The sequence below is a fragment of the Ursus arctos genome, unplaced genomic scaffold, assembly GCF_023065955.2.
Source record: "Ursus arctos isolate Adak ecotype North America unplaced genomic scaffold, UrsArc2.0 scaffold_29, whole genome shotgun sequence".
In the NCBI taxonomy this organism is placed as follows: domain Eukaryota; kingdom Metazoa; phylum Chordata; class Mammalia; order Carnivora; family Ursidae; genus Ursus; species Ursus arctos.
Window position 1 is genome coordinate 16,504,270 of NW_026622974.1, and position 27,832 is coordinate 16,532,101.

Consider the following 27,832-nt stretch of genomic DNA (forward strand, 5'->3'; position numbering starts at 1 on the left):
TCCACTGCATCCCATCAGAACCCCCAGTTCTTCCATTTCTTCCCCACCTACAGTGTACACTGACGCTTAGTCCCCCCAATTTCTCCTGACTTCCGGCCTAGTTGTTTTCCTCAATTTATGTAATCTCATTCTCCCTCATAAATACCTGACCCGTCCTTCTTTCATAACCCCTTCCTGTACTACAAAAGCAAAATATCCACTTCTGCCACTACCAACAAAACCCTCAGGCCAGAAGCAGCTTCTTCCTTCCACAAAAATGAATGGAACACAGGCATCCTGTTCTGATGGGCCAGAGCCCCAAATTCCCTCAGCACCTTCCTTTCACCTGTCTTCCCTTTCTGCTGAGCCAAAGACAGGGTGCAGGCACTGTCTCCTCCTTTCTAGTGTCTCAGACCTGCTCATGGAGGGGCAGGGTGGGGGAGTGGACCGGATGGGGGGCAGGTGTCTCAACAGGCCAAGGAGTCAGGCCTCAGTGACTAAACACTTTTAAGTACTTGAGGAGGGCGGTGAGTGGTCCCAGCTCCCCCAAGCCACCCCTGCTTGCTCTCACTTGGCTCCCAAACAATCTCCCTCCTGGGTCCTCCCTAGTCCCACCCTTTCGCCGCTCCACCCCTCCCCTCAAGGCCTGGAAGAGACCAGGCAGCATCTCACAACAGAAGCTAGAAGAAGCTCAAGGCTGTTGCCCCAGAAACCCAGACTAGAGAATGGCTGGCTGGGCGCTGTTTGTTTTTCCCGTAATCAGAAAATCCCACTAGGGGGGACTGTAGGGGGAGTCTCTGCTGCTGTGGTGCCTGGGATCTGGACTGGTCCCTACCAGCCCCCTCAGAGGAAGGTAAAGTACCAACTCTGCATTACAATGGGAGGCAAAAGAAACTGAGTGGGCACACACCCACCCCAGAGGGAGAGTCAGGGAGTGGAGAAGAAAGGAGGCCAGATCCACTGGCTGCAGAAACCAGCTCTGGGGGAGAAGGAAAAAAAAAAAAAAACCTGACCTTTGGCCTTTGTAAGAGCCCCCAAAAGGCTTAGTCCACCCTACCCATTACCATTCTGAGAGAGAGAAAATTATTGAGTTAACTGAGGACCAATCACCCCAGGAAGCAAGTCTCGTGCACAGAACACATACGAAGAAACCACACAGGCACTGGAAGGTTTGGAGGATTGGTTTCCTCAGTGTTCTCAGCTTTCAGGTGGGTAAAACAAGCCATTCCTTCTGGCTCGACTTTTACAGCCAGTGCAAGGGAACACCAGTAACAGAACAGAAACGTTGGCACCTCCCCTATATTAATTAATCAGGAATGCATGATGGCTAAACCCTCAAAAGCACCATGGACACATGACGCTGACAGAGATGCTACATTAAAAAAAAAAAACAAAAAAAAATGGCATCCAAGTTGCTGAAATTCCCTCTGCAATCCTGGGTACCAAACACCAGGAATCCACCCCAGTTACATCTGCGGAGCTCCGTGTCCCTGGGCAAAAATGGAAATAAAGGCAGCTTTCTCACAGCTTCCAGCAAATACACTGGTAATCACAGAAGTTAATACTTTCAGAATTTCACAGCAGCTAGGGCATGTAAATAGGAAAGTTTAATGCAGATGTCTGTAAATATCCCCTTGCATTTCAAAGGTATCAATCCATCCAACCAGAAGACAGGGCCAAACAGCTTAGTCACCAGCAGGCTGGGCAAACTGCTTTCTCGATAGAAATCAGGCTTAAAGTAAACATAGTCATCCTCCTCCCCCACCTTGAGCACAAATCTCTGCCCAGTGCATCAGCTCCCAGCTACGGCCCCCAGGGCGCAGATGGGTGAATTTCCGCAACTCTCGTCTGGGGTCCGTCCCCTCCCCGGATGCGCTTACCTGCTATCCTAAGCACTGCCCTCTCAGCGGGGTCCAGCACTGAGCCCCCGTGAATCTTTCTTTTTGATCTCTCATGTTTAGGCAAATTCCAGGGTAAGGTGTCTCCCGGAGCTGGAGATGCGGAGCCAGATTTCTGGCTGAAATCATCCTCATCAGAAAAATCCGCAGAGGAAGACATAGAGCAGCGATAGGACGCGTTCCCGGAACTCTACAGAGGATGACACAGAAAAAAGCATTAAGAGCAAAACACTCACATATGCTCATCGCTTTCAACACCCCCCCTCCCTGCCCCCCAACTAGTCTGGCATCCTGCACCATCCTCAATGCTGAAGGGATAAACAAACACGAAATGAAACCCAGGGCTCACCATCTCTTCTCGGCCGCGCCTCCGACAGCAGAAACAAAACCCAGGCAGTCCCAATACATGGGAGATTTGCACAGAAGTGTGTGGCCTGCGGTCCGGCCACCAGCTCACAAATGACTGGCCCAACAATGAAGCCAGAATCAACAGCCTTCCTGTTACAAACCTATAGTATCTGGCTCCCCCACCAGGACAGGAGAGACATTTTCCATTACCAGGCTGCTGGTTAATTCATTAATGCAACTAACTCGAAGTTTCAAAAACAAAGCACAAACGCAGGATGTTGAGTCCCGATTCCTTTCCGTTTCAGGTCGCCTCACCACTGGAGTCTCCTTTCTGACGAGTTTTAAGCCCCTTGTCCTCTTTATTTAATTTGCTTCGTGAGATTGAAGCAGATTCCCAGAAAAGAGCCAGGAGGGAGGAAGGGCAGATTCTGAGAAGAGCTTCTCTGAAGACTGGGAGAACACAAAAGACTGTTTTTCAGGAGCCGAAGACAGCTCCAATAAACAAACATCTGAACTCAGTTGAGAGTTCGTCAGATAATTTAAACTTCTAGCAAAGTAACAGCTGCCAATAATGTAAATGAGGATGATGCAGCGCAGTGACAGGAAACAGAGCTCTCCTCAGCTCCTGGTCATTACACAGTGAAATGAGAAACAGGATGCTCCCACCGAAGCGCTTTGCCTGAAGGTTCGCCCTGCCTTCAGCCAGTAGGAACAAATCTGCGGGATCACAGCTGGCATGAAAGGGCTCTACCTACCAGACGGGGAAAGGGCACGAGAGATTATTCCTGCCTTCCTGCTGGAGCTGGGTTTGGGATTATGTGGAGAACCACCAGTTTATTGTGGAAATAAGGATGCGAACTGTGAGTGAACAGAGTTATACAGAAAGTATCAAAGGGAAATCTTCACTTTCCCGTTTAGAATTCCACTTGGCTAAGTAAGGCACGTTGCAAAGATGGCAAAACTGCTACAACTCAAATTCCTGAAATGTGTCTTGCACTCACAGATTCCTAAGAAGCAAGTTCCAGACAGGAATCAGTGAGGCATACTCCAATTTGAGCAAAAACACTGGGCTGCTCACAAAAGCAGTGGCTACTGCAGCAAAACAGGCTGTGTGAGCAACATCCCAAAGCACTCACCCACAGCCTGTGAAACAAACTATAAGTGAATCAGAACTATTAATCTTGCCTCTGTCTATTCAGGCATGTTGTTACACATGGTCAACACCACCATTTTAGCAGTACACATAATATTTCCCACAAAGTAAAGCGTCTAAGGTTTATCTTTAGCTCTATTCTTTCCCGAAGAAGGGGTCTTCCATTTTATTTTACCTCACATTTCATCACCTTGGCTAATTTATTCATTCAGATTTTGTGCGTTCTCCTCATGGCAGTAATGTATGAGGCAAACATGAGGTAAATAAATAAAATTGATTTTCTGTATTGTAGCTAGAGTCCACAGAGAGTTGTGAGTGGTATTAAGTCAGTCACAGAATGCTATTATCAACCTAATTTATTTTCAGTGCTTTTTGGAAAATTCATCTTGAGCTCTCGGAGGTGGTGTTGTCAGCTGGATCTATGAAAAAGGGTGACATTCTTGAAGACTTTCAAAAGGATATTGGGTTTCTTTGGTTGCCTAGTTTTCCTTAAAATGGCTTCTAACCTGTCCTTACTTAAGGTCATCCTTTATCTGTGAGATTATATTTCTTGTTGTTGCCTGCACAATTTCACTGACTATAGTAATTTGATTGTTTATCTTTACAGACAGATATAGGGAATAACTGTTAAAGAACTGCTCCTTTTCAAAAACCACTGATTATTGATTTTTATAGATAGAGTAATTTTTTTTAATGGCCAGAGTCTCAGCTGATTGAACAGCAAGATGTGATTTATGCCATGACATAAACACCATTAATCACATGCAGCCAGATGGGAACAGTTACTAGCCCCCGACCCAAGGGTGTTGACTAGGGCAGCCTCTAATCTGGTAGTGTCACTGGTAAACAGATAAGAGAGAAAAGGAAGAAAAGACAATCAGCAACATCTCTTTCAGCAATATATCATATGAAAATATAGACGCAGACACACACGAGGGAAATCATACATATTTATATTTGGTAAAGTCTCCCAAGGTACATGCTTCAAGCATTTTAAGAAAAGTATTAGGGTTTTTCTTTTTTTTCATAATGATTTTCATGAACACTTTTAAAAACGTAAGTAAGCTATACAAAATTAGGCCCATCTGAAACTTGAAAATTGAGAAGGGATTTACAAGAAGCTGCTTTGAAGGTGATCGATCCTATAAAACTGTTATATGCTTTACTGATTTGAAATGACTTGCCAATTCATGTCACCATCTTGGGGGCTAGAGGGAGGAGTGTAAGAGTACAGTTCTCTTTTTTTTTTTTTTTTTTTTTTGGAAAAAGCAAACATGTTCTCTGGCCCAAAATCCAGAGCCTCACCTTTGATGTGGGGCTTGCAAGGATAAGACAAAGGAAGAGGGCTCCTGTGACCAGCAAAAGTCACCAGATCTCTTGTTGCCTAAGGTTTGATTCCTATTAAAATATCAATATCTATGTCCATGAACAGGAGATTGGATATTACAGTATATCCATATAATGAACTGCAAGGCAGCAATTAAAGAAAAGTGTTATGGATCTACACTTAGCAAAGTGTAAAGAGTTCACACAGAATGATTCCTTTAAAAAATGTGTGTGTGTGTGTGTGTGTGTGTGTGTGTGTGTGTGTGTGTGTGAGTGTATAGATGGATAGATAGATAAGTGATTGATAAATAGGTAGCCAGAGGATAGGTAGATAGATAACTATTTACCAGTATATAAACAATGGTTATCTCCGGGTGTTGACTATTATAAATGGATTTAATTTTATTCCTTGTTATTTTTTTGATCCAAAACAAATACATAAAAAGATTACTAAAAAGAAAAATACTATGCCAAGAATCAGAGAAAACAGCAAAGGCCCTAGGAAGAAGTAACTATTTAACCAGTGCTTTTAACACTTGGGGCTCACAGGCACCCCTGAAAAGTTGAAGCAATCTATGGAAACATCTCACCAGAACAGAGCACATGGACAAATAAACACCAACTTTGCATATGATTCTATTGGGTTCACTGACCCACTGACTCCAGGTTAAGGACCCCAATTTACACCATCATCTGTCATCACCATTTGGCATTCGTGTTGAGAACAAGAGAAATAGGAAAGCACTGTGGAGTATGCAGAAAGAGAAGTAAGGGTAATTAGGAGAGTAAAGACAAAGTCGGCCTAGGTCATACATAATATATTTAACATTTGGCCCTTTTTTTTTTTTTTTAATAAAGGACTGTGAAGCACCTCTGCACTGGTGCTGGGTCTCTACCACCAAAAACACCAGGTTGTGAGGAACCTTAACACCCTGTATTGCGTCTTATTACAACCTAATTATTAAGGCAGTTTTAACAATTGAATTAGATCACCAAAACTTTAAAGTGACTTTCTTAATAGCTAGTACATTCACATGGTATAAAAACAACCCAAATCTCTTAAAGCCAAGATAATTACAGAATGCAACATTTTTAGAAGGGGAACTAAACAATAACTTCTCTAATTGAAACCCCGGTGGGGGATCTGAGATAAGAACAATGGAACTGCCGAAATTGGAAGCCACCCAGCCTTAGCACCCTGATCTGCAGGAAAGTGCCAGGAAATTGTCTGTGCACTAGGCATTCTCTAAATGCAATGGAGAAACAAGTGCAGAGATAAGGGTTTGTAAAAGAGCCAGACTTTTAGGATCCCAGAGACTGGAAAGGTAACTTCCACAAACCTGCATACCTATATTTTATGCACACTTCTGTAAATGTATTTCCAAAAGATTAAAAACTAAAAAGCATGTAAAGAAACAATTAGGCTGGGGCACGTGGGTGGCTTAGTCAATTAAGCATCGACTCTTGGTCAAGGGTCAGGTCATGATCTCAGGGTCATGATCTCAGGGTCATGAGAGGCAGCCCAATGAAGAGCTCCACTCAGCACGGAGTCTGCTTGAGATTCTTCCCCCCCTCCTCCCCCACTCACGGTCTCTTTCTCTCTTAAGTAAATAAATAAAATCTTTAAAATAAAAAAAAAAGAATTAGACAAGTCTACATTGTGGAGCATTTGATAAAATAACTATCCTTCACTCTTCACAAAGGTCAATGTCAAGAAATATACACACGCAAAAAACAGAGAATGTTCTAAATGTAAAAGACAAATGGCAGGGGGCACCTGGGTGGCTCAGCCATTAAGCGTCTGCCTTCAGCTCAGGTCATGATCCCAGGGTCCTGGGATCGAGCCCCGCATTGGGCTCCCTGCTCAATGGGAAGCCTGCTTTTCCCTCTCACACTACCCGTGCTTGTGTTCCCTCTCTCGCTGTCTCTCTCTGTCAAATAAATAAAATCTTTAAAAAATAAAAAATAAAGAAAAGGAAAAAAATGACATATAACAACAAATTCATGAACCTTGATGAGATTCTATACTTTTTTTTTTAAGCTAAAAAAGACATGTTGGGGGCGCCTGGGTGGCACAGAGGTTGGGCGTCTGCCTTCGGCTCAGGGCGTGATTCTGGCGTTATGGGATCGAGCCCCACATCAGGCTCCTCTGCTATGAGCCTGCTTCTTCCTCTCCTACTCCCCCTGCTTCTGTTCCCTCTCTCGCTGGCTGTCTCTATCTCTGTCGAATAAATAAATAAAATCTTTAAAAATAAAAAATAAATAAAAAAGACATGTTAGAGACAACTGGGAACAGCTGAACACAGATCATGAATTGTTTATCAGATATTATTGGGAAATTACTGTTAATTTTCTAAGGTGTGATAATGATACTGCGGTTGTATAGGAAAGAGTTCTTATCCTGGGACACTTTATCCTTACCTCCCAGGCTAAAGAAACTCCTGACGTCTGCACTTATCTTCAATTGTTTTAATAAAAACAGAGAGAACTGGTAAATATAGCAATAGGTTAATAAGTATTCATGATACTACTCTTTCAACTTTTCTATACATTTGAATATTGTCAAAATGAAGAGCTGGCGGGAAACACAAAAGCAAGACTTTTATCAGTTTCTCGAAGTGTTGCTTAGTCTAGGCCTGTTCTCACAACCTTAAAATCCTGGATTGCAAGTACACAGTGGTAGTGTCCACCTGAGTAATTTCTCGTAGCATTTCTTGATACACACTTAGAGAACCACCCAAGCAGTGGCCCATGTCAACAAGACACCAGAGAAAGGTGATGTGTTTGCCTCAGCCCTAAGCAGAGTTTAGGCAGAAGTATAAAAAAGAGGCTCCACTGTTATTCATTAAAATATAGTCCAAGAAACAAAGTTGGCTCAATATCACATTTTTTTTTTACATAAACAAAAGGAAAGGTATCAAAACTTTTAAAACGTGAAGATCCAATTTTGTTTAAAATCCTATTGATTAGGTAAATACAGATACCAGCTTCTTGCATATTATGTAAAAATACACAATGTGGCCCAAAAAAAACTTATATACTAGTTTTTTACTGGGAAATAAGTCAAAAAAGCAAGGGCCCATTATCTAATGTTAAAGATCGTAAAGAAAATCTTTACCACAAATTAACAGATGCTGAAGAAAACAGGGAAAATGTAAGAAAGTGTGTTTAACACCTTGAAGACAAAATGATTTATGATAAACCATGGGGACTATGTGCTTGTTTTAAATTTTTTTTAAAACCAGTTGAACAATTCAAGTACCCTCTCATCAAATAAATAACTCTTAATTAGCCTCCCATCTGGAAACCACCTTTAGTTTTTTTTAAAGATTTTATTTATTTATTTGACAGAGAGCAAGAGAGTCAGAGAGCACAAGCCCAGAAAACAGCAGAGAGAGCAGGAGAAGCAGGCTCCCCAATGCGGGGCTTGATCCCAGGACCCTGAGATCATGACCTGAGATCATGACCTGAGCCAAAGACAGACGCTTAACCAACTGAGCCACCCAGGTGCCCCTGGAAACCACCTTTAAACTGTAAGAGGAAGGGGCTTCTGGTTTGGCGAGATATCAGCTGTCTCTCACTCTGTCCTTTTAGGGGAGAACTGCAACAGCGCTTAACTAAGAAAGGAAGAAGAGCCTAGGTGGAGTTAGGGGGAAAGAGAGGTCAGAAGGAAGGGAAGCTGGAAGGTTCTTGGGTCTCACTCCAGGGAGGAGGCTTTGGGCAAAGAATTAAGGAAGTCAAAGATTTCTTTCTAGGTGGAGAGGCCCAGTTCATCAGCCTACGAAAGAAGACCACTGGAATTCAGGACACAAACTCTTCCTAGAGTAGAATATGCATTAGTTAAGAGTGTTCCTTGGTCTTATGTTTCTGGGGAAACTAAGCTCACACAACATAATTTTCCTCTAGCTGTATAAGAAGCTCTCCAAGATAAGCATCAAAGACTCATTTCTGGGAGGAGCACGACTTCAGATTCTAGGCAGTCTTGGCTTAGCACTAAAACATTCTGTAAGACTTCCTTCCTTTCCGTCTAACCAGCATGTTCTAACTGTACACATCATTTATTGAGTGCCCATCGTCAGGAACTGTACTAAGCATTTTCATTCACTATCTTATTTAATACTCACTGCAACCCAAGAAAAAGATTTGGAGAGGTTAAATAACTTGTCCCCAGTCATTCTATCAGTACAAAGTAGAGCCAGGATTTCCATCTGAGTCCTTTGACCCCAAAGCCTGTGCTCTCAACCATGTGCTATTAAATGCCCTAAAATGTGGTTCATAGGCACTGAGAGGAACATCTTCACATACAGCCCTCAAAGATCTTACTGTGTATTTGGGGAGCCCTAAAGGAGTAGACTTGTTCTGTGCTCAGTACTAGACCCAAAGGATGGACGTGATCAGAGACTGCTGTCAGTTTACAATTAAGAAAAACCATCCAAAAATACACAACTACTTAAAAGTGGAAAGGACTGCTTTGTATGGTAGTGAGCCTGTTCCTACTCCAAGGGGCCAGCCTTCACTGAGAGGAACGCTGAATTTACTTTTCTCTCCCAACTCTAATATTCTTTGGTCCTGTGTGTTCTGACACCTCCACGAATCTTCTCCCCATAAAGATCACAAAGAAAAGAAATATAATGTTAGGTATATATAACTAGACAGTATAGATGGTAGTTGGGGTTTGGTCTTTGCAAATGTCCTGTGGTTCTATCTTAGGGCCCCACATGTATGATCATAGCCCACATCTTCTTTTTAACAGAAGTCAGAAATATAACCTGGCTGTTGAAAGTATTTGGCATCAAAACCCCCTCCATGACCACACAAAGGTGGGAGAAACATTTGGTAGCAGATTTGACCATGGGTAGGGGCCAGAACAGACAACGGTGGGATGTTCCCCAGCCTAAAAAAGAGGCCCTCTTGGGCTACAGGGAACATCTGTGGGTCCTGAATCCCAGAAGATGACCCATAAAGAGAAGGCTGCCTGGTATGTCTAAAGGGACCAACCCTATGGTATACATTTCAGGATCCCTGTGTCCTGAGAGTAACCCAGAAACAGCCTAAAGGGCCCAATGAGGCAGTCATAGGGGGTGTGTCAGCACAACCAGGAGGCACAAATATTCCCTCCTATTCACTGACACTTTGGCATCTTGTAAGAACCCAGAACATTAATACAACTCCAAGATGGAGGAAGCAAGGAACATCCCACCCAGCATAATGGGAGACTGGGAGTTAGAACCTTACTTGACAGGAAAAAAGAGAGCAAGAGAAAGTGATATATCTTACACTAGAGTTTATGGCCTAAGATTCAAACTCACTGTGTGGGCAGTAACTGTGTCATATTTACTTTAGAATCCCAATTCTTGGGAGTGGGCCCCTCATGACCATCTATCTGCCTTCAGCTCAGGTCATGATCTCTGGGTCTTGGAATGGAGTCCCACATCAGGCTCCCTGCTCAGTGGGGAGCCTGCTTCTCCCTCTCCCTCCACCCCTCCCCCTGCTTGTGCTCTCTCTCTCTCTCTCTCAAATAAATATCTTTTTTTTTAAGTGCGTATTAAGGTAACTAATAAACCAGTGGGGAAAGAGGAAAAGGATGTTGACACCCACAAGTTTCTAACCAATACCCCAGAATGAGACGTAGACAAAGCCTAAGGTGTTTGGGAGGCTTATGGTAGAAGAGGCAACAGATGAGGCTGGGGACGCAGGTGATAAATGGAGATCATAGAGGGCCTTGCATGCAGTGCTAGGGCTTGGACCTGACCTTGCAGGACCCAGACTGTTGCCAAAGAGTTACAAGTAAGTAGTTTGCCCTTCTAGATGGATGACTCTGATAGCCATGGAGAGAATGGGCTGGCTAGGGGTCAATCTCAGACCAGACTAGTTGGCAATTATTGTTACAGTCCAGCAAATGATGACAGCCTGAGCTAAATCACTAACATTAGCAATGGAACGAGGATGAATGTGAGAAATATTTAGACTAGGAAAAGAGAAAGTGAGAGGAAGGCTGGAATGTGGCAGATAGGGTAAGAAATTAAGGTAGTTTACCTAGAAGGAGTTGACAAGTCAGACAGAAATGTAACATTGGGGAGCCAGAGAAGGGCAGCAGAAAAATAAATGGGTCCCAGGCAAGTCATACAAGGAGGCTCAAGATGTGGGGTCTCTCTGATAAGCGCCCAAGTTGATGGTGACTCACTGATTTTGGGTAAAAGACTAGCTAGCCACCAATCTCCAGGTGACCTGCATTTCCCTCCAGTTACAGCCCTGGCTCCCAGGTGCTAGTGAGTGATAATGGAAACCGCCCCTTAGCGAAGCTGCAGCTGGTCAGGGTCATGCAAGGGTCTGCTGAGATGGTCGCATGCCAGCACCAAAGTTACTGCATCATTCATTACTCCATTTGTCCTTTTGTTCTTGCACACAGAAAATAAGTGTGTACAAACGATCTTGTTCATTGTCCCCTTTCACACAGGAATTGAACAGAATATAGTAAACGTACCATTTACACATACTTCCTATAACATTTTCAGAACAGTGATACTATGCTACTTAAAACATAAAAATCAACAACACCCATTTTTTTCTGACTTTTGTCTACAACAAGCAAATTGGTAAACTGTTTCCACTATGCTTACGAAGCAAAGTCACCCATTCTTTTACAGTGTCCACTGCAGGGCTCTCTTACCAGTTGTAATCCTATGCTCTGTCTTTGCAGCCCACCCCTCCCCTCCTTAATCCTACTGCACACCTATGATTTGTGTGAATTCCAACTCCTGACCTCCCTCCTTCCTCAAGGTGGTTTTCTCCTCCTTTTCTCAACCGGGGCTTCAGACCCAGCCACTCCAATAGCTTCCTCCAAAAATAACTTAAAGCCTAAAAGAGTTCTTAAAAATGTATACCCACGTCTGGAAAACAATATGATGAATTCCATCAGAAACACACACACACTATGGAATAAACAAAGAGCTATTCCCTTCTGCCCTACTGTATTTCCTCCTGAACTGGTCGAGTGTCTGTATCCACAGCACAGGAACCACCAGATGAAGAATCCAGATGCCTTCAAAAATTTATTCAGTGAAAATCAGAGTTCATTGGTATGATGGTTAATTTTATGTGTCAACTTGACTAGACCATGGGTGTGAGTTGGCTTCAGCCAAGCAGCTGAAGGTCTTAAGAGCAAAGACTAAGGTTTCCCGTAGATGAAGGAGTTTTCTTCCTCAAACTACAACACAGGAGACTTGCCTGAGTTTCCAGCCTGTAATATCAACTACTTTTTTTTTAACCTTTTTTTTAGAGATGGGGGTGGTGGGAAGGGGCAGAGGGAGAGAAAGAATCTTAAGCAGGCTCCATGCCCAGTGAGGAGCCTAATGCAGGGCTCAATCTCACGACCCTGAGATCATGACCTGAACCAAAATCAAGACTCAGACACAACCGACTGAGCCACCCAGGCGCCCCTGCAACATCAACCCATCTGATGTTACTCATGTTTCAACTCATATACTGTCCTGCCAACCTGCCCTACAGATTTTGGATTTGCCAGCCCCACAATCGCATGAGCCTATTCCTTAAAATAAACCTGTGTATCTGTCCTATTGGTTCTGTTTCTCTGAAGAACCCTAACACAACTGGCTTCAATATTACTTCATAAGTGTTTTATAAGTCACATTTACTGCATGTCAGAGAACTAGAAACGCATGCTATAATTCACACTTCACACTTTAACAGAAAGAAAGACTGTACAGGGGGCGCCTGGGTAGCGCAGTCGTTAAGCATCTGCCTTCAGCTCCGGGCGTGATCCCAGCGTTCTGGGATCGAGCCCCACATCAGGCTCCTCCTCTGGGAGGCTGCTTCTTCCTCTCCCACTCCCCTAGCTTGTGTTCCCTCTCTCACTGGCTGTCTCTCTGTCAAATAAATAAATAAAATCTTAAAAAAAAAAAAAAAAAGAAAGAAAGACTGTACAGAACTTTTATCAGGCCAAGTTAGGAGGCCACAGTGGTTTCTCCAGCATCATTATTCACCACTCATACTACCATAAGAAAGTTATTTAACCTCTACAACTTTTCCATATTCTAAATGTAGATAATCATACTTTCTTCTTTGATTTCTTTCATCAATGGCTGATGGTTTTCAATGTAGAGATCTTCCACCTCCTTAACTTTATTCCTATCTTATTGTTTTTGATGCTATTATCAATGGGGTTGATTTATTTCTTTTTATTCTTTTATTTCTATAACTTTTTTTATTAGTATATAGAAATGCCACTGATTTATGTACATTAATTTTGTATCCTGCAACTTTACTGAATTCATTGATTAGATCTAACAGTTTTTTGGCTGAGTCTTTAGGATTTTCTATATATAAAATTATGTTGTCTGCCAATAAAGACAATTTTAATTCTTCCTTTCTGATTCTGATACCTTTTTTTTTTCTCTTGAGTAATTGTTCTATCAACGATTTCCAGTATTATGTTGAATGGGAGTGGTGAGAGCAGTCACCCTTGTCTTGTTCCTGATCTTAAAGAAAAATCTTTCATCCTTTCACCAGTGAGTATGTTAGCTATGGGCTTATCATATATGGCCTTTATTAAGTTGAGATATATTCCTTCTATGCCTAATTTGTTAAGAGCTTTTTATCATGAACAGATGTTGAAATTTGTCAGATGCTTTTTCTGCATCCATTGAGATGATCATATAATTATTTTCTTTTATCCAATGAACATGATTTATCACATTGATTAATTTGTGTATGTTGAACCATCCTTGCATCCCAGGGATAAATCCCACTTGATCATGGTGAATGATCCTTATAATATGCTATATTTGGTTTGCTACTATTTTATTGAGAATTTTTACAGTTATATTCATCAGGGATACTGGCTTGTAGTTCTCTTTTCTAGTAGTGTCTCTTTCTGGTATTGTTATCAGGATAATGCAGACCTTGTAAAATGAGTTTGGGATTGTTTTCCATCCCCCTTCCCTTCAATTTTTTGGAAGAGTTTAAGATAGACTTGTGTTAATCCTCCTTTAAATGTCTGCTGAGGGGAACCTGGGTGGCTCAGATAGTTAAGCGTCTGTCTTCAGCTCAGGTTGTGATCTCCAAGTCCTGGGGTCCAGCCCCACGTTGGGCTCCTGGCTCAGCCGGGAGTCAGTTTCTCCCTCTGCCTCTCCCCCCTGCTCATGCTCTCTCTCTCTCTCCCCCTCTCTCCCTAATGAATAAATAAAATCTTTTTAAAATTTTTAAAAATTAAATAAATGCTGAAATTCAGCAATGATGGGATCTGGTACTGAGCTTTCCTTCAGTGGGAATTTTTTTATTACTGATTTAATCTCTTCACTAGTATTTGGTCTATTCATATTTTCTATTTCTTCCTGATTCAGTCTTGGGAAGTTGTATGTTTCTAAGAATTTTCCACTTCTTATATGTTGTCCAGTTCACTGCATATATTTGTTCATAGTAGCATCTTATAACACTTGAATTTCTGAGGTAACAATTGTAATGTCTACTTTGTCATTTATAATTTTGTTGATTTAGGTCCTCTTTTTTCTTTGGTAAGTCTAGCTAAAGGTTCGTCAGTTTTGTTTATCTTTTCAAAGAACTAACCCTTAATTTGGTAAATTTTTCCATTGTTTTTCTGTCCTCCATGTCATTTACTTTTGCTCTGCTCTTTATTATTTCCTTTCTTCTGCTAATCTTGGGATCAGTTTGTGCTTTTTCTAGCTTCTCATGGGGTAAAGTTAGATTGTTTATTTAGGACCTTTCTTGCTTCTTAATGCAGGCTTTTATTGCTATGGGCCTCCCTCTTAGAAATGCTTTTGCTGCATCCCATAAGTTCTGCCATGTTGTGTTTCCATTTTTGTTAGTCTCAAGAAACTTTCTTTTTGTAAAGAGGAAGAGGTTTATTATAAATGTTTAGGTAAGTACACAAAACTGGATAAAAAATTTTGTCCAGCTGCCCCTGAAGAACCAGGGTCACAGCCAATGCACTCTGCCCAAAACCCACTCTCCCTGCCTGCATGGCTTCCTCTCAGCATGCACGTGCAACCCAGAAGCTTCACCCATGTGCACTGCTCGGCAGAAACCCAGGTTAGAGGGGTACCTAACTCACAGGGAAGTCTAGAAAAGCCTTTCAGCTTCAGGAAAGTACTAGAGGCACTATAACAGAAGCCAGATGAACCAGATTCAGCATCTGCCCCATCAGGTTGAGAAGTTTTTCCTCACCCTCATTTATTCAGAGTCCTGTAGCCCACACCCTCCAGTGGCTGCGAACCCGTGACCCAGCCCAGGGGGCGGAGCTCACGGTCTTAGTCCCATCCCATTGGCTGGAACTTAGTGACATCAGGCATGTTGAAGAATGCAGTTGCAAAATGGTGAGACTCCTGGTCTCAGCTGGGAGTTTTGTTACCTCAAGGAAGGTGGGGATGCCTGTCCTCTTAAGTGGACTGTGTCAACTTTGCCCAGTTTTATCTTCATGATCCTGGCTATGTTGATCTTTGGGATTCCGTTTCCTCATTTCTGCTCTTTATTATTTCCTTCCTTTGCTTCTTTTAAAAATATTTCTCTTTCTTGGGCTGAGCACTTAAGTCATTTTATTTTACATCCCTTTTGTTTTTAAATACGTTTGGGGCAAGGAAGTTCCCTCTAGCCAGGGAGATATGCCAAATATTTAACAAGTGGTGGAACGGGAATACCAGCCAGAGTGGATATACCAGCAGAGGGAGAGGGTTCTATTGTTTACCCGCTGACTTGGAAATGCAGCAGCCCTGCAGCAGCAGCATTGCCCCTGTATGTCTGCCACATCTGCCGCTGGCCTCCCAGCAGCGCTCTCACTGCTGCCCATGGGTGGGCACGTGGCTGTTCAGGTCTAAATATTTCACAAACTGCATTGGACTGTCTCTCTAACCCGTGAGTCCGTTAGGGTGCACCCTCCAGTCTCCATCATCTGAGGGCATTCAACTGTCTTTTTAGTGTTGATTTCTAAGGCACCTGCCCTGTGTTCAGAGAACAAGGGCTGTAGCACACTGATTCTGTTACCTTTGCTGTCATTGCCCTTATCACTGAACATGTGGTCAATGTTCTGAGGGTTCCAGGATGGAAAGATGAGGTGGTGAGCACATGTGCTCAGTCTTCAAGAAACTTTTTAATTCCCCTTTAATTTCTTCTTTGATCATTGATTGTTCAGAAGAGTGTTGTTAAATTTCCATGTGTTTGTGAGTTTTCCGGTTTTCCTCTTGTTACTGACTTCCTGTTATTCAAATCTATAGATTTCGTGCTATTTAGGTCAGACAAGATGTTTAGTATGATTTTAGTCTTCTCAAATTTGTTAAGACTTGTTTTGCAGCCTAACATACGGTCTAGCCTAGAAAATGTTCCATGTGTGATTCAGATGAATGGGTATTCTGTGTGTTGCATAAAATGTTCTGTATATGTCTTTTGGGTCCATTTGGTCTGTACTATTGTTCAAATCTGCTATTTCTTTATTGGTTCTCTGACTGGATGACCTATCCATTGTTGAGGGTGGGGTATTAAAGTCCCCAACTATTACTGTAGGACTGTTTATTTCTCCTTTTATCTCCTTTGGTTTTTGCTTTATATATTTAGGTGCTTTGATGTTGGGCACATAAATATTTACAATTATTATATCTTCTTGATGTATTGACCCCTTTATCATTATTGAATGACCTTGTCTCTTTTTACCATATTTAGTTTAAAGTGTATTTTGTCTGATATAAGCATAGCTACCCTGCTTTTTGTTTTGGTTACCATTTGCTTGAAATGACTTTTTCCATATCTTCACTCTTTGTCTATGTGTGTCTTTAGAGCTAAAGTGATTCCTTATGGGCAGCTTATTATTGGATCTTGTTTTATTTATCCATTCAGCCACTCTATGTCTTTTGATTAAAGAACTTAATCCATTTACATTTAAGGTAATTACTGATAGGTAAGGACTTATTATTGCCATTTTATTAATCGTTTTCTGGTTGTTTTACAGATCCATGGTTCCTTGTTTCTTATTCTGCTTTGTGTTTGATGTCTTTAATATCAGTATGCTTTGACTTTATCATATTCTTTTGTATAATTGCTATAAAATTTTCCCTTATAGTTACTATAAGGCTTAAATAAAATATCTTGAATTTGTAACACCCTATTTTAAACCGATAACAACTTAACCTCAGTAGAATTCATATACTGAACACTTTTAGTTCTATTCTCCCTCACATTTTAAGTTACTGCTTTTACAATTGACCTGTCTTTTTTTACATCATGTAACTAATAACAAATTATTGTATTTATAGATACTTGTGCTATTTTCATTTTTCTTACTTTTAAGCTAGAGCTCTAAATTTATGCACCATTACCATATTGCAGAATCTATGACTATATATTTACCATTATAGTGAGATTTACACTACTTGTTAGTGTTTTTATGTTAATCAGTGTTCTTTTACTTCCACTCAAAGGGCTCCCTTTACCATTTCTTGTAAGGCAGTTCTAGCAGCCATGAATGTCTTCAGCTTTTGTATATTTAGGAAAGTCTTTATCTGCTCTTTGCTTCTGAAGGACAGCTTCACCAGGTATAGAATTCTTGGTTGGCAGTTATTTTCTTTCAATATTTTGAATATGTCACATCCCATTCTTTCATGGCCTAAAACGTTTCTGTTGAGAAATCCACCGATTTTCTTATGGGGCTTCCTTTATATACAATTTCTCTCTTTTCTCTTGCTGCTCATTAAATTCTTTCTTATCTTTGACTTTTGACAATATAATTATAATGTGTCTCAGTGCAGCCCTATTCAGGTTCAATCTATTTGGGGTGCTTTGGGCCTCATAGATCTGGACATCCATTGCTCTCCCCAGGTTTGGGAAGATTTCAGCCATTATTGCTTTAAATATATTTTCTGTCCCTTTCCCTTTCTCTTCTTCTGGAATCCCCAAAATGCAAATATTGTTTCTTTTCACTGTGTCCTGTGTTCTGGTAGGCTTTCTTCACTTTTTTCTTTTGCTCCTCTGACTGGGTAATTTCCAGTGTTCCCTTCAAGTCACTAATTCTTTTTTCTGCATAGTTTATGTCTACTTTTGAAACTCTACTGAATTCTTCTGTTCAGTTTTTTTATTTTTCAGCTTTAAGATTTCTGATTATTTTTGATGGCAATTTCCATATCCTTATTTTGTTGGCACATTGTTTTCCTTATTTCATGTAGTTATCTATCTGTGTTCTCTTGCACCTCACTAAACTTCCTTAAGAGGATTATTCTGAATTCTTTGTCTGCCAGTTCATAAATCTCCTTTTTTTTTTTTCACATTTTTATTTATTTACTTGTTAGGTAAGATCTATGTCCAACATGGGGCTTGAACTCAGAACCCTGGGATCAAGAGTCACATGCTCTACTGACTGAGCCAGCCAGGTGCCCCATAAATCTCCATTTCTTAGGGTCAGTTATTGGAGCTTTATTAGTTTCTATTGGTGGTGTCATATTTACCTGAGTTTTCATGATCCTCCATCCCTTACATTGGTATCTGCAGATTTGAATAATGGAGCTCTTCTTTCAGACTCTATAAATCTGCTTTGGGAGAGACGGTTCTTCACCAGTCAGCTCAGTTTGGGTTTCTGGGTGTGTCTGCTGGTAATGTCTTTGGACAAAAGAGACCTACTATTATGTTCTATTTTGGGGCAAGGCAACTGTTCAAGCTCTGAGGATGGGAACGGGAGAGTGTGCTACTGGATGAGAACAGTCGGATAGGACTGCTGGCTTCGTTCCCTACCCAAGTGAGGCTGTAGGATGGGCTGCACAGTTGCCTGAATTCTCTGGTGAGGCTTGCTAGATCATCAGAACTGGAGACATTCAGTAATAGATGAGACTATGAATTGACTGCCTTGCCCTAGCAGGGCAGCAGGACAGAACCCCAGGGCCTGTGCCACTTGTTTGGGGGCCTGAATCAGGCCTGGGTGGGCACTGAATTCTGTGGTCAGTGAGGCCACTGGTTTCACTCTGCAGACAAGGAAAGCCATGGGCTGTGCTCTCTGTCACCATATATGGGACTGTTGAATGGACTTCACAGCTTCTCAAGTGCTCTGGTCAGGTTCCCTGGTCCCACAGGCTGAAGGCTGTATTGGGCATTGAATGGGACTATGAATTAGATTCCCTGCCCAGGCACTGCAGGCGAAGCTGCTGCGAAACTAGTAAAGCTCTTTGTTATCTTAACTCAAGCTGACCTGCACCCCCAAGTTCCCTAGCTAAACAAGGTCACTGGCTTTGCTCTGCAGGCTATTGGCTCTGTATGCCTTTCTCTCAGCTCAGGTGCCACTGGGCCAGAGTTTCCAGGAGCAGTCTCCAGCCCTTTTATTCAGATGAAGCAGAAAGATACTCTCTAAGTGGGTAAAGCTGTGACTCAGCACCTTGTCTATATGTATACAAACTGGGCTCTAGGGCCAACAAAACTTCTCATTTGAGAATCTGAATCAGGCAGATCTGAGGCCATGTCTCAGATCTGAGGCCATGTCTCAGCTCCCTTGCCTGGACAGGAGGGGACAGGGCTGCTCCCAGCTACTCTCAATTTCCCAAATAAGCTCTTCAGTTGGGAGGGGCTGAGAGCTACCCTAATTCTTGTCTATGAATCAATCCCCCTACCCATACAGTACCACAAGAAGGCTCCACAACCAGTACTGGCTTTGCTCTGGGGACGATCTGGCTCTGTTTGCCCACCTCTTGGCTTGAGTACCACTAGGCTACACAGTTTCCAGGAATTGTTGCCAGCCCTTCTGGTCAGATGGAGCTGGAAGGCACTCTCCACAGTGGATGGGGTGGCTCAGAACCTTGCCTGGCCATGTGCAAACTGTGCTCTAGGGCTAGCAAAATTCCTTGTTTGAGGATCTCAATCAGGCAGCTCTGCATTTTGCCAAGTTCCCTGGTCAGAATGCACGTCCTGCATGGCTCTGCAGATGAGCAAAACTGCTGATTACTTGGGCACTACACGTATTAAATTGGTCTGCTAAGATCTCTGTGCTGATTGGCGCAAGCCCTTCCTCCTTCTCCATCAGTCAGATTCCCAGTGGTGGCAGATTTCCCTGTAGTCCCCATGGTGAGAGATTAGAGTAGGCATCCCTACGAAATGACCCACAGTGCTAAGAGAGGCTGGTTGTCCCCCCTGGGTTCTCTTTTCCCACTGAAGAGACCAGAGGCTCAGGCAGACCTCTCCATGTAGTACTTAACTGATCTGGGGGAGGTCAACAAGTCCCTCTTCTAATGTGTCTGTCTTGGTCTCTGAGGTGTAGTGGGGACTTCAACATCACCCCTATGTTTTAGGATTCTCTCAGAGGTGTCTTGTTCTAGAATATATGTTAATCGTTCTTCTTGTGATGGGAGCAAAGTCAGGAATGGCCTAGGTCACCATCTTGGTGACATCACCCTGAAAAAAATTTCACCTCCCTTCATATCATCTGCACACTGATGCCTAAAATTCTGGTAATAATGATTCATTCTTTGGGTTTAAACCTTTTTACTTCTAATCAAGCTTCTCATAGATAGAAAACAGTAAGTGATATCATTTATACTTTAGCGTGAATAAGGTCATCAGGCTACATCCTGAAGAAATATTTTGATAAACAGAAGAGGGAACATTGGAGCTTTTAGTGGTAAAGCAAGTTAAGTTGTGCCTACCTCACAATTTTTCCTAGAGCCAGTTCTGTCACAGGACAAAAATGCAAGGAGCCAAATGAGTCTCTGTACTAACTGAAACACAGCCTGGCCCTAATTCAGAACACTACTCAAGAGAAATACTGCCTGGAGTACATGCTTTTAATTTAAATGCAACAATCCCCTCTTCTGTTTCCCTAGTTCAGAGTACAGGCTCATCTCACCACTCTGCTGAGTCATACAGACAGATGATGACCTTATCGTCTCACCTGCCTTCCTGATTCTCCAAGGAGAACATAATCTTTCATGTGATCTGATGGGAGTCAGAAGATCTACCAACAAGTGGTGCCATGATGTCTGCAATCCTGCCATTGGAGATTCACTCTTCAGTGTTCCTTTCCCTGTGATAGGCTTGTAAAATACGCATCCTTATAGGAGGGAAAATGAAGAACTGAGGTCTGGAGTCTGACAGAGCAATGTGCCTCCTGGCCCAGCTTTACCACTCATTAGCTATGTAACTGTAGACGAGCTACTTAACCTTTCTAAACTTTGGTTCTCTGATGTATAAAGAAAACCTACTTCCTAGGGTTGTTAGGATTAAGTGAGCTATTGCCCATTGCCTAGCACAGTGCCTGGCTCACAGGAAGTGCTTAGGAAATGCTAGCCACCGTCACTGTCATTAATTAGCAACAATAAAAACGCTGTCGTCATAAAATATTTGTGTCTTTATGACTTCTTTTCTTGTACAGTTTCACTTATTTATGGTTATCTCTGGAACTACAGAGCTGATGATGTCTCCAAACAGTTTTTAATAGGATTTAAAAACAGGAAACAATGGTAGTCATTTGTTTATAAAAAGCAGCGTTCTTGTTTCAGAAGAAGCTATTTTTCACTTCCCTAGTATCTTGAAATGTCTGTATCTCAGACTTCCTGATTCTTTTGCTCTAATAAACAGACAAGTTTGCCTGGAGTCATGGTGATTACATGTACTCTAGAAATAAGCCTAAGAAATCTGTATTGCTTGCTTAATACTCCCATAAATCCCAAAGATTGTTAATTTTTTAATGTAAAATATCACAGTTTTCTAAATTAATTTTAAATATGGGGACGGAGTCGGTTCATTTTACAAAATACATACTTTTTTTAAATTTACAGAAATAAAAAACTTGAAAAGCTTAGCTAAACATGGCATATGAACAGGGAAACAATACAGCATAGAAGAAAGTATTCAACTAGGAGGTCCTTTTTCCTGATGTGACTCTGAAGGTTTCAGGACATATGATGTAGGGCATCTTGGATCATTTTTCTGGGTCTTGCTTCCTCAAAGTGATAACCCAGGTTGGATGAGTTGAGATTTCTAAATGTCCATGAGTCCATCAACTCTGAAGTCTTTTTAATGCCCAAATTCCAGTATCTTTAATGTTTTGCCTTCAACGTTATACAGAACCTGTTTATATAATAAATTCATCCTGAACTAAGTTTAAAATCTAATGGATTAGATATAGCATATACTGAGTGTCACATTTAAGAAAGAAAACAAAAAAATATCCTGTCTTAATCCCATAACTCATCCTTCCCTCTAAAAGGTGTATTTTGGATTATAACATTTTCTTGGAAAGTTGTTAGTTACCAAGAACAATAAACAAAATTAAAAAATAAAATAACTTGACAACCACAATTGCTATTGCATAATTTACCTGAATTTGTTTGTCATAAAAAATTACATCAGTATTTTCTCTATTTGATATTTTATGTTCAATTATAACAAAACATTATACAGTTAAAAAGTTGATTTGGCTTAATATGTACTGAAATTTGACACTTGAAAATAAGTGAGTCACTAGAGTATTTCTCAATACCCTACGTGAGCATGAATTCTACTGCCTGCGGGAAATGAAGGTGCTGTGTCATCGGCTTTATGCCTAAGAGATGAGAAGCAGTTGGCTCCGTGTACTGCACAGCCCTACGTAGAAATGAAATTATACTAGAAATGTTAAAAGTCATGTCTTGACCCCCTAGCATGAGTGGGGGAGAGTTTAACGGTCAGATTTTTTAACTTTTGACGGCTCTAGGGATGGAAGCTAGAACTTTGGGGTACACATAGCTCTGACCTGAGAGAACCCAGTTGGGGGAACCTCTTTAGTCACAAAAATAAGACAAGTTTTCTCAGATATATTGCAAACTTGACATCCTAACATTCCTTCCTCATATACAATACATAAAAATACTGGATAAAATAACAACATATCTTTTTAATGCATCAGTGAGGTTGCAAGAGAGTTAAGGAAGTCCTCGGAAACCAGACAGATGAAGAAGCAAAACACAAATACAGAGGTGATACGCTGATCCCTGAGACCTAATGGTTCACTTTGATGGCCTAGCACCTGGGCAAGGACAGAAGACAAAGACGAGGACAGGATGCCTGATTGAAACATTCAAAAAATAAAGCCAGAGAAAGTATGAATTAGAAAAACAAAATAAAACAAAAGACCCTGAGAGACCAAGGACACCTGACTCTCTGAGGCCTGAGGCTGGACCTAGAAGGAAAAACATTTTCATAAGCACAAGCTGATTCTCATGTGTGTTTTGTGGCCAATTATACTACCTATGCAGTATGAAAAACTCTGAAAATTTATTTTTAGATTTCCTACAGTTAATAAAGCCTGGCAAAAATAAAAGAAGATCCTCTCTGGAGAAACATACCTTCAATCCATGCCTCAAAAACTTCCATAAAAGTCTAGCTAAGGAAAGCTCATGATAAAAAGTTGCAAAACAGGGATGGGGGGGGGGCTGGTGAAATGGGTGAACAGAGTCAAAGGTACAAACTTCCAGTTTAGTAAATCAATGGTGATGTAATATACACCATGGCAACTATTTGACATAATACTGTATTGCATATTTGAAAGTTGCTAAGAAAAAACCTTAAAAGTTCTCACCATACAAAAAAATTATGTAACTGTATAATAGGTGATGGATGTTAAATAGACTTATTGTGGTGATCATTTTGCAATATACACAAATACTGACTCATTATGTTGTACAACTAAAATTAATATAATGTTGATTATCAATTATACCTCAAGTTTTTAAAAACTCACAAAACATAATGAGACAAGGCCCCACTGGTAGGACTACCAAAACAACACACAGACACAAACCCATAGACAAAAACTTCAGGTATACTATCAAGATACTAAATATAAAACAAATGTATATCTATAAAATAGGAGTTAGGTATAAAAGATCATCAAAAATAACAAAGCATTGAAAAATATAATAAATTAAAATCTGGGGAACAGAAATATATAAAGAACTCCCACAAATCAATAAGAGAAGCACCAGCAACCAAACAACAACTAAGGAAAGAGGCAAATGAAATGGACATTTTGCAGGAGAGGAAACACATATGGCTAATAAATATATGAAAAGATGTTTGGCATCATTAGTGATCAGAGTAAAGCAAACCAAACCCACTATGAGACATGTTACATGAATTCAATTGGCAAAAATGTTTAAAGTCTAAGGACTACGTGCAGAAAAAAACATGGCTCCACACGCTTGTCTATCCACGGCAGATGGAAATATAAGTGGTACAAGTACTTTGAAAAACAGTTTGGCATTATTTTCTACAGTTTAATTTTCATGTATACCCTATGATGTAGTAATTCTGCTAAGCACATATCGAAGAAAAACTTACACATGCAGTGCAAATGGCATATGCAAGAAAACATGGAGTAGCGCTGAAATGAGGAAAGGCCTGGAAACAAATGCCCATCTACAAGAGCATGAATGAATGAACAAAGTGGTACAGTCGCACAAAAGTCGAATGAATACGCTACAGTGGCATGCAACAGCATGGCTGAATATTAGCAATGCAATATTAACTGAAAGTGAATTCCAAATAATTACATAAAGTATGATAATCTTTTTTATTAAGAAAAAAAACAACTAAAAAATTTTAAATATGAACTCTTTAAGAATACATAGAGATGCAATAAACTCTGTGAAAAGGTAAACTAGAGAATGATATAAATGTTCAGAATGATGGTTACCTTGAGTATTAAGAGTCAGGTGGCTGGAGAGACCATATGGTTAGACAGAGATGAAATCCTAGCCAATCCTAGCTTTTGTTTTGAATGGTAGGTTGTGGGTGCTTGGTAGGTACGTAGATAGATAGATAGATAGATAGATAGATAGATAGATAGATAGATAGATAGATCGACCCACCAACCAGGCCAGGCATGCCACTAATGATGAGTGTCAGGTATCAATCATCTACTTTTCTTTTCATCCCTCTTTATCACCCAAACCCCAGTCAATCATAACTACATTTATGGGACATTTTATAGCTCCTAAAACCTTGTCAAAATATTATTTCATTTAGGGGCGCCTGGGTGGCACAGCGGTTGAGCGTCTGCCTTCGGCTCAGGGCGTGATCCCGGCATTCTGGGATCGAGCCCCACATCAGGCTCTTCCACTATGAGCCTGCTTCTTCCTCTCCCACTCCCTCTGCTTGTGTTCCCTCTCTCGCTGGCTGTCTCTATCTCTGTTGAATAAATAAAAATCTTCAAAATATATATATATATATATATATATATATATATATATATATATATTATTTCATTTAATCCTGCAACAATCCTATGAGATATAGATTGGTATTATTCTCATTCTACATCAAAGAAAACTATAGCTCAAAGAGATGAAGTGATTGTTCTGGTTTAAATCGAGGTCTTAAGACTCCCAGCTCTGGATCATTTCCTACCTGAGCCTAAAGAATACCTGTCCTTTCTAATCCCTCTCAGCCCCCACTAAAAATCACATGATGTTTAAAAGATCTCGAAGAAATAATAAAATTAGGCCTCCAAATCACCAAAGGCAGATTTCATAGCTAACACCCTCGAGAGAGAGGATTCCTCGGAACAGTGGACCCCCTCCTAACCACCTGAAGAAGGTCATACAAATGGCCTCATCATCTTTACTAACCCTTCTGCACAACTCCTCACTCAGCTTATATTTGGAACCTAAGCCAGAGATGTTTTGAGATGTTCACAGAGTCCTAGGCCCACTTTAGAGGTTTTGCCCATAGCTAACCAGACTTCTGATCAGATACATTTTACATATTTTTTCCTTAAATGTTTGAAAGAGCTTTAAATCAATAAATTTTGTTAAAACAACTTTTTGAATTGATTTTAAGTTTCATTTATGTATAATTATATAAAAGTTTAATTACAACTACCCAGTTGAAATAATGATACCTTCTGTAGTCATTTAATTAAAGATTGCTTAAGTTCAAGCTCCAAACTTTTATTTTAGAATCCATAACATATTTAGGTTTGTCATTCCAAAAGCCTTTGAGGAGCTCACACCCTACGAACAAACTGGAGTCCAAGGGACATACCACCTGGCCTTCTGGTCTGCACCTAAGGCTGCAGACTACTGGTGTGGATGCAGAAGGCTGCCTCTGGCTCCTCCGAGGTCCGTGCCTAAAGCTGCTGAGATCTCTGCACAGGTGAACTCACCCACCCCTACCATCCTCGGCTACTGCTCCAAATTCAAGCCCCATGGGCAACTCTCCTCTCAAAGACTATCATCCTGCTATCTATACCTCCTCCACCACTGCTCTCCCTGCCAACTTTTTCTAGGTGCCCTTTGGGACTTCCATTTCACAGTCAACAAGCTCTACCTTCTCACAGAAAGTGCCAACTCCACCACTTGCCTTACCTTAATCATTTATTAAGTGCCTGCTCTCCGCACCCCTGCATTCCTCCACCAGAGGCTGCTCCTTCTCCTGTGTGTCCCATCAAAAGCCTGCCCCTCTCTTACATCCAAGCCATCATCCAATACCACGCAGATCTCCTTTCTGAATTGTCTGACCTTTGGCCATACCCCCTCATTCACTGAGGACTTTGGCATCTGACTCACTGCATCTTGTCTACACTGAGTGTTGTCATCACCCGGGAAGATTTCCACACCATTTGGATGAGCCATCTAACACCTCAATCATAAAAGTTCCTAACCTTCTGAACTCAAATAATCGTCACCTTCTTTCCTCCTTTGACCCATGGCCCTGTTCTGGATGACACCACCCCCTGGAACTGAACCAACTCTTAAACTGCTCATTCTAATCCAGCAAGGTGACCTCAAATTTCTGGCTAATTCTCTCACCCCTTTTCAAGTTAATCAGACCTCCAACCCTCTTTATTCATCATTAGATGCATTCCTGCCCTTGTGATTTCCTCTTCTTCCTCAGCTGGTCTCATGCTGTGTCATTTCAAGCATTCTCTTGATATCAATATCCCAGCCACCTTCTCTAGAGCTGTCAGTTCCATTCTCCATCGTGAATCAGCCAAAATATTCACCTTAACTCCTGAGCCTAAATGGCTGAAACCTGCTTTGAAAACATCATTCAACCAGTCAGTCTGATTCCCCCAAAAATGTAAAAATATCAAATATCAATGGGGCCCACAGCACTGTTCCTATTTAACAAACTCCATCAATTTCTGCTCTTACCCCAAAATGTATCTATTTGTGCTCTTACCCCCACCTTCATTCTGTACAGGCCCAGCGAAGGCCTCCCTTTCTTTTCACCAAAACATCTCAAATGTCTCCCATCTTAAGAAAGACATTTCTGAGTACAGCTGGGTGGCTCAGTCGGTTGAGCATCTGACTCTTGATTTCGGCTCAGGTCATGATCTCATGGGTCATGAGATTGAGACCCATGTGGGGCTCCACACTGGGCACGGAGTGTGCTTAGGATTCTCTCCTTCCCTCTCCCTCTGCCCCTCCCAACCCTCTAAAAAAAAAAAAAAAACAAACAAAGAGAAGAGAAGAGAAGAGAAGAAAAGAAAAGAAAAAAGAAAAAAGAAGCCTACATCCTCCCTAGCTTACTGTTTAACTTCCTCATTCCCTTCTTAGGTAATCTACAAATGCTCTCTCCATGTCCTCATCTCCCATTCATTTTTCCCTATTCATTTTTAAATTTACTTTTATTTTTTATCAAAGTAAGACAGGATCATAAGCTAAGAAGCTAAAAATGCTTAAAAGCATTTGTCCTAAAAACCATTTATGCAGATACATGGTTCTATTGCTGATAGAGATCTCTGATGAAATGTTACTTTATCAAAAAATATTCTTTAAGTATGCAATATAAGACTGCAGCCCACCATCCCACCCCCACCTTTCTTTCCCCCTTACCTCAAGCATTTTTTCATACCATTCATCATTTCCTAACATAGTATATATTTAGTTATTTATTTACTATGTCTCTCCCTTTTTTAGAATACACTCTATTTTTATAGGATCTGTGCCAGAGCAGACATGTAATAAATATATTTAGTGGAATTAATAAAGATATATTATAACTATAATAGGATATTAAACTGTAACTTTTTTGGTCTGTTTTAGCTGATGCCCCAAAGGCCAGAAATGATATATAAGTCCCACCATCTCTCAATTCTGAAGGAATCCTAAAGGAAAATGCTAGAAGAGCACAACTAAAAATATGCCCA

General features: G+C 41.0%; 1 protein-coding gene across 17 annotated transcripts in view; it reads right to left on the bottom strand.

The window, feature by feature from the left end:
• Nucleotides 1-27,832, bottom strand: part of LOC113261161 (dystonin) — a 453,463-nt gene that overhangs the window by 346,517 nt on the left and 79,114 nt on the right. For 13 of the 17 annotated variants that reach the window (XM_026507181.4, XM_026507164.4, XM_044387138.3 and 10 more), the window contains exon 4: nucleotides 1,860-2,067. In XM_026507181.4, coding sequence (XP_026362966.3) covers nucleotides 1,860-2,067 — 208 coding nt within the window. Of the gene's footprint in view, nucleotides 1-1,859; nucleotides 2,068-2,226; nucleotides 2,778-26,045; nucleotides 26,219-27,832 lie in introns of those variants that run through there. The other 4 variants (XM_048219590.2, XM_048219589.2, XM_048219592.2 and 1 more) reach the window with 3 other exon arrangements.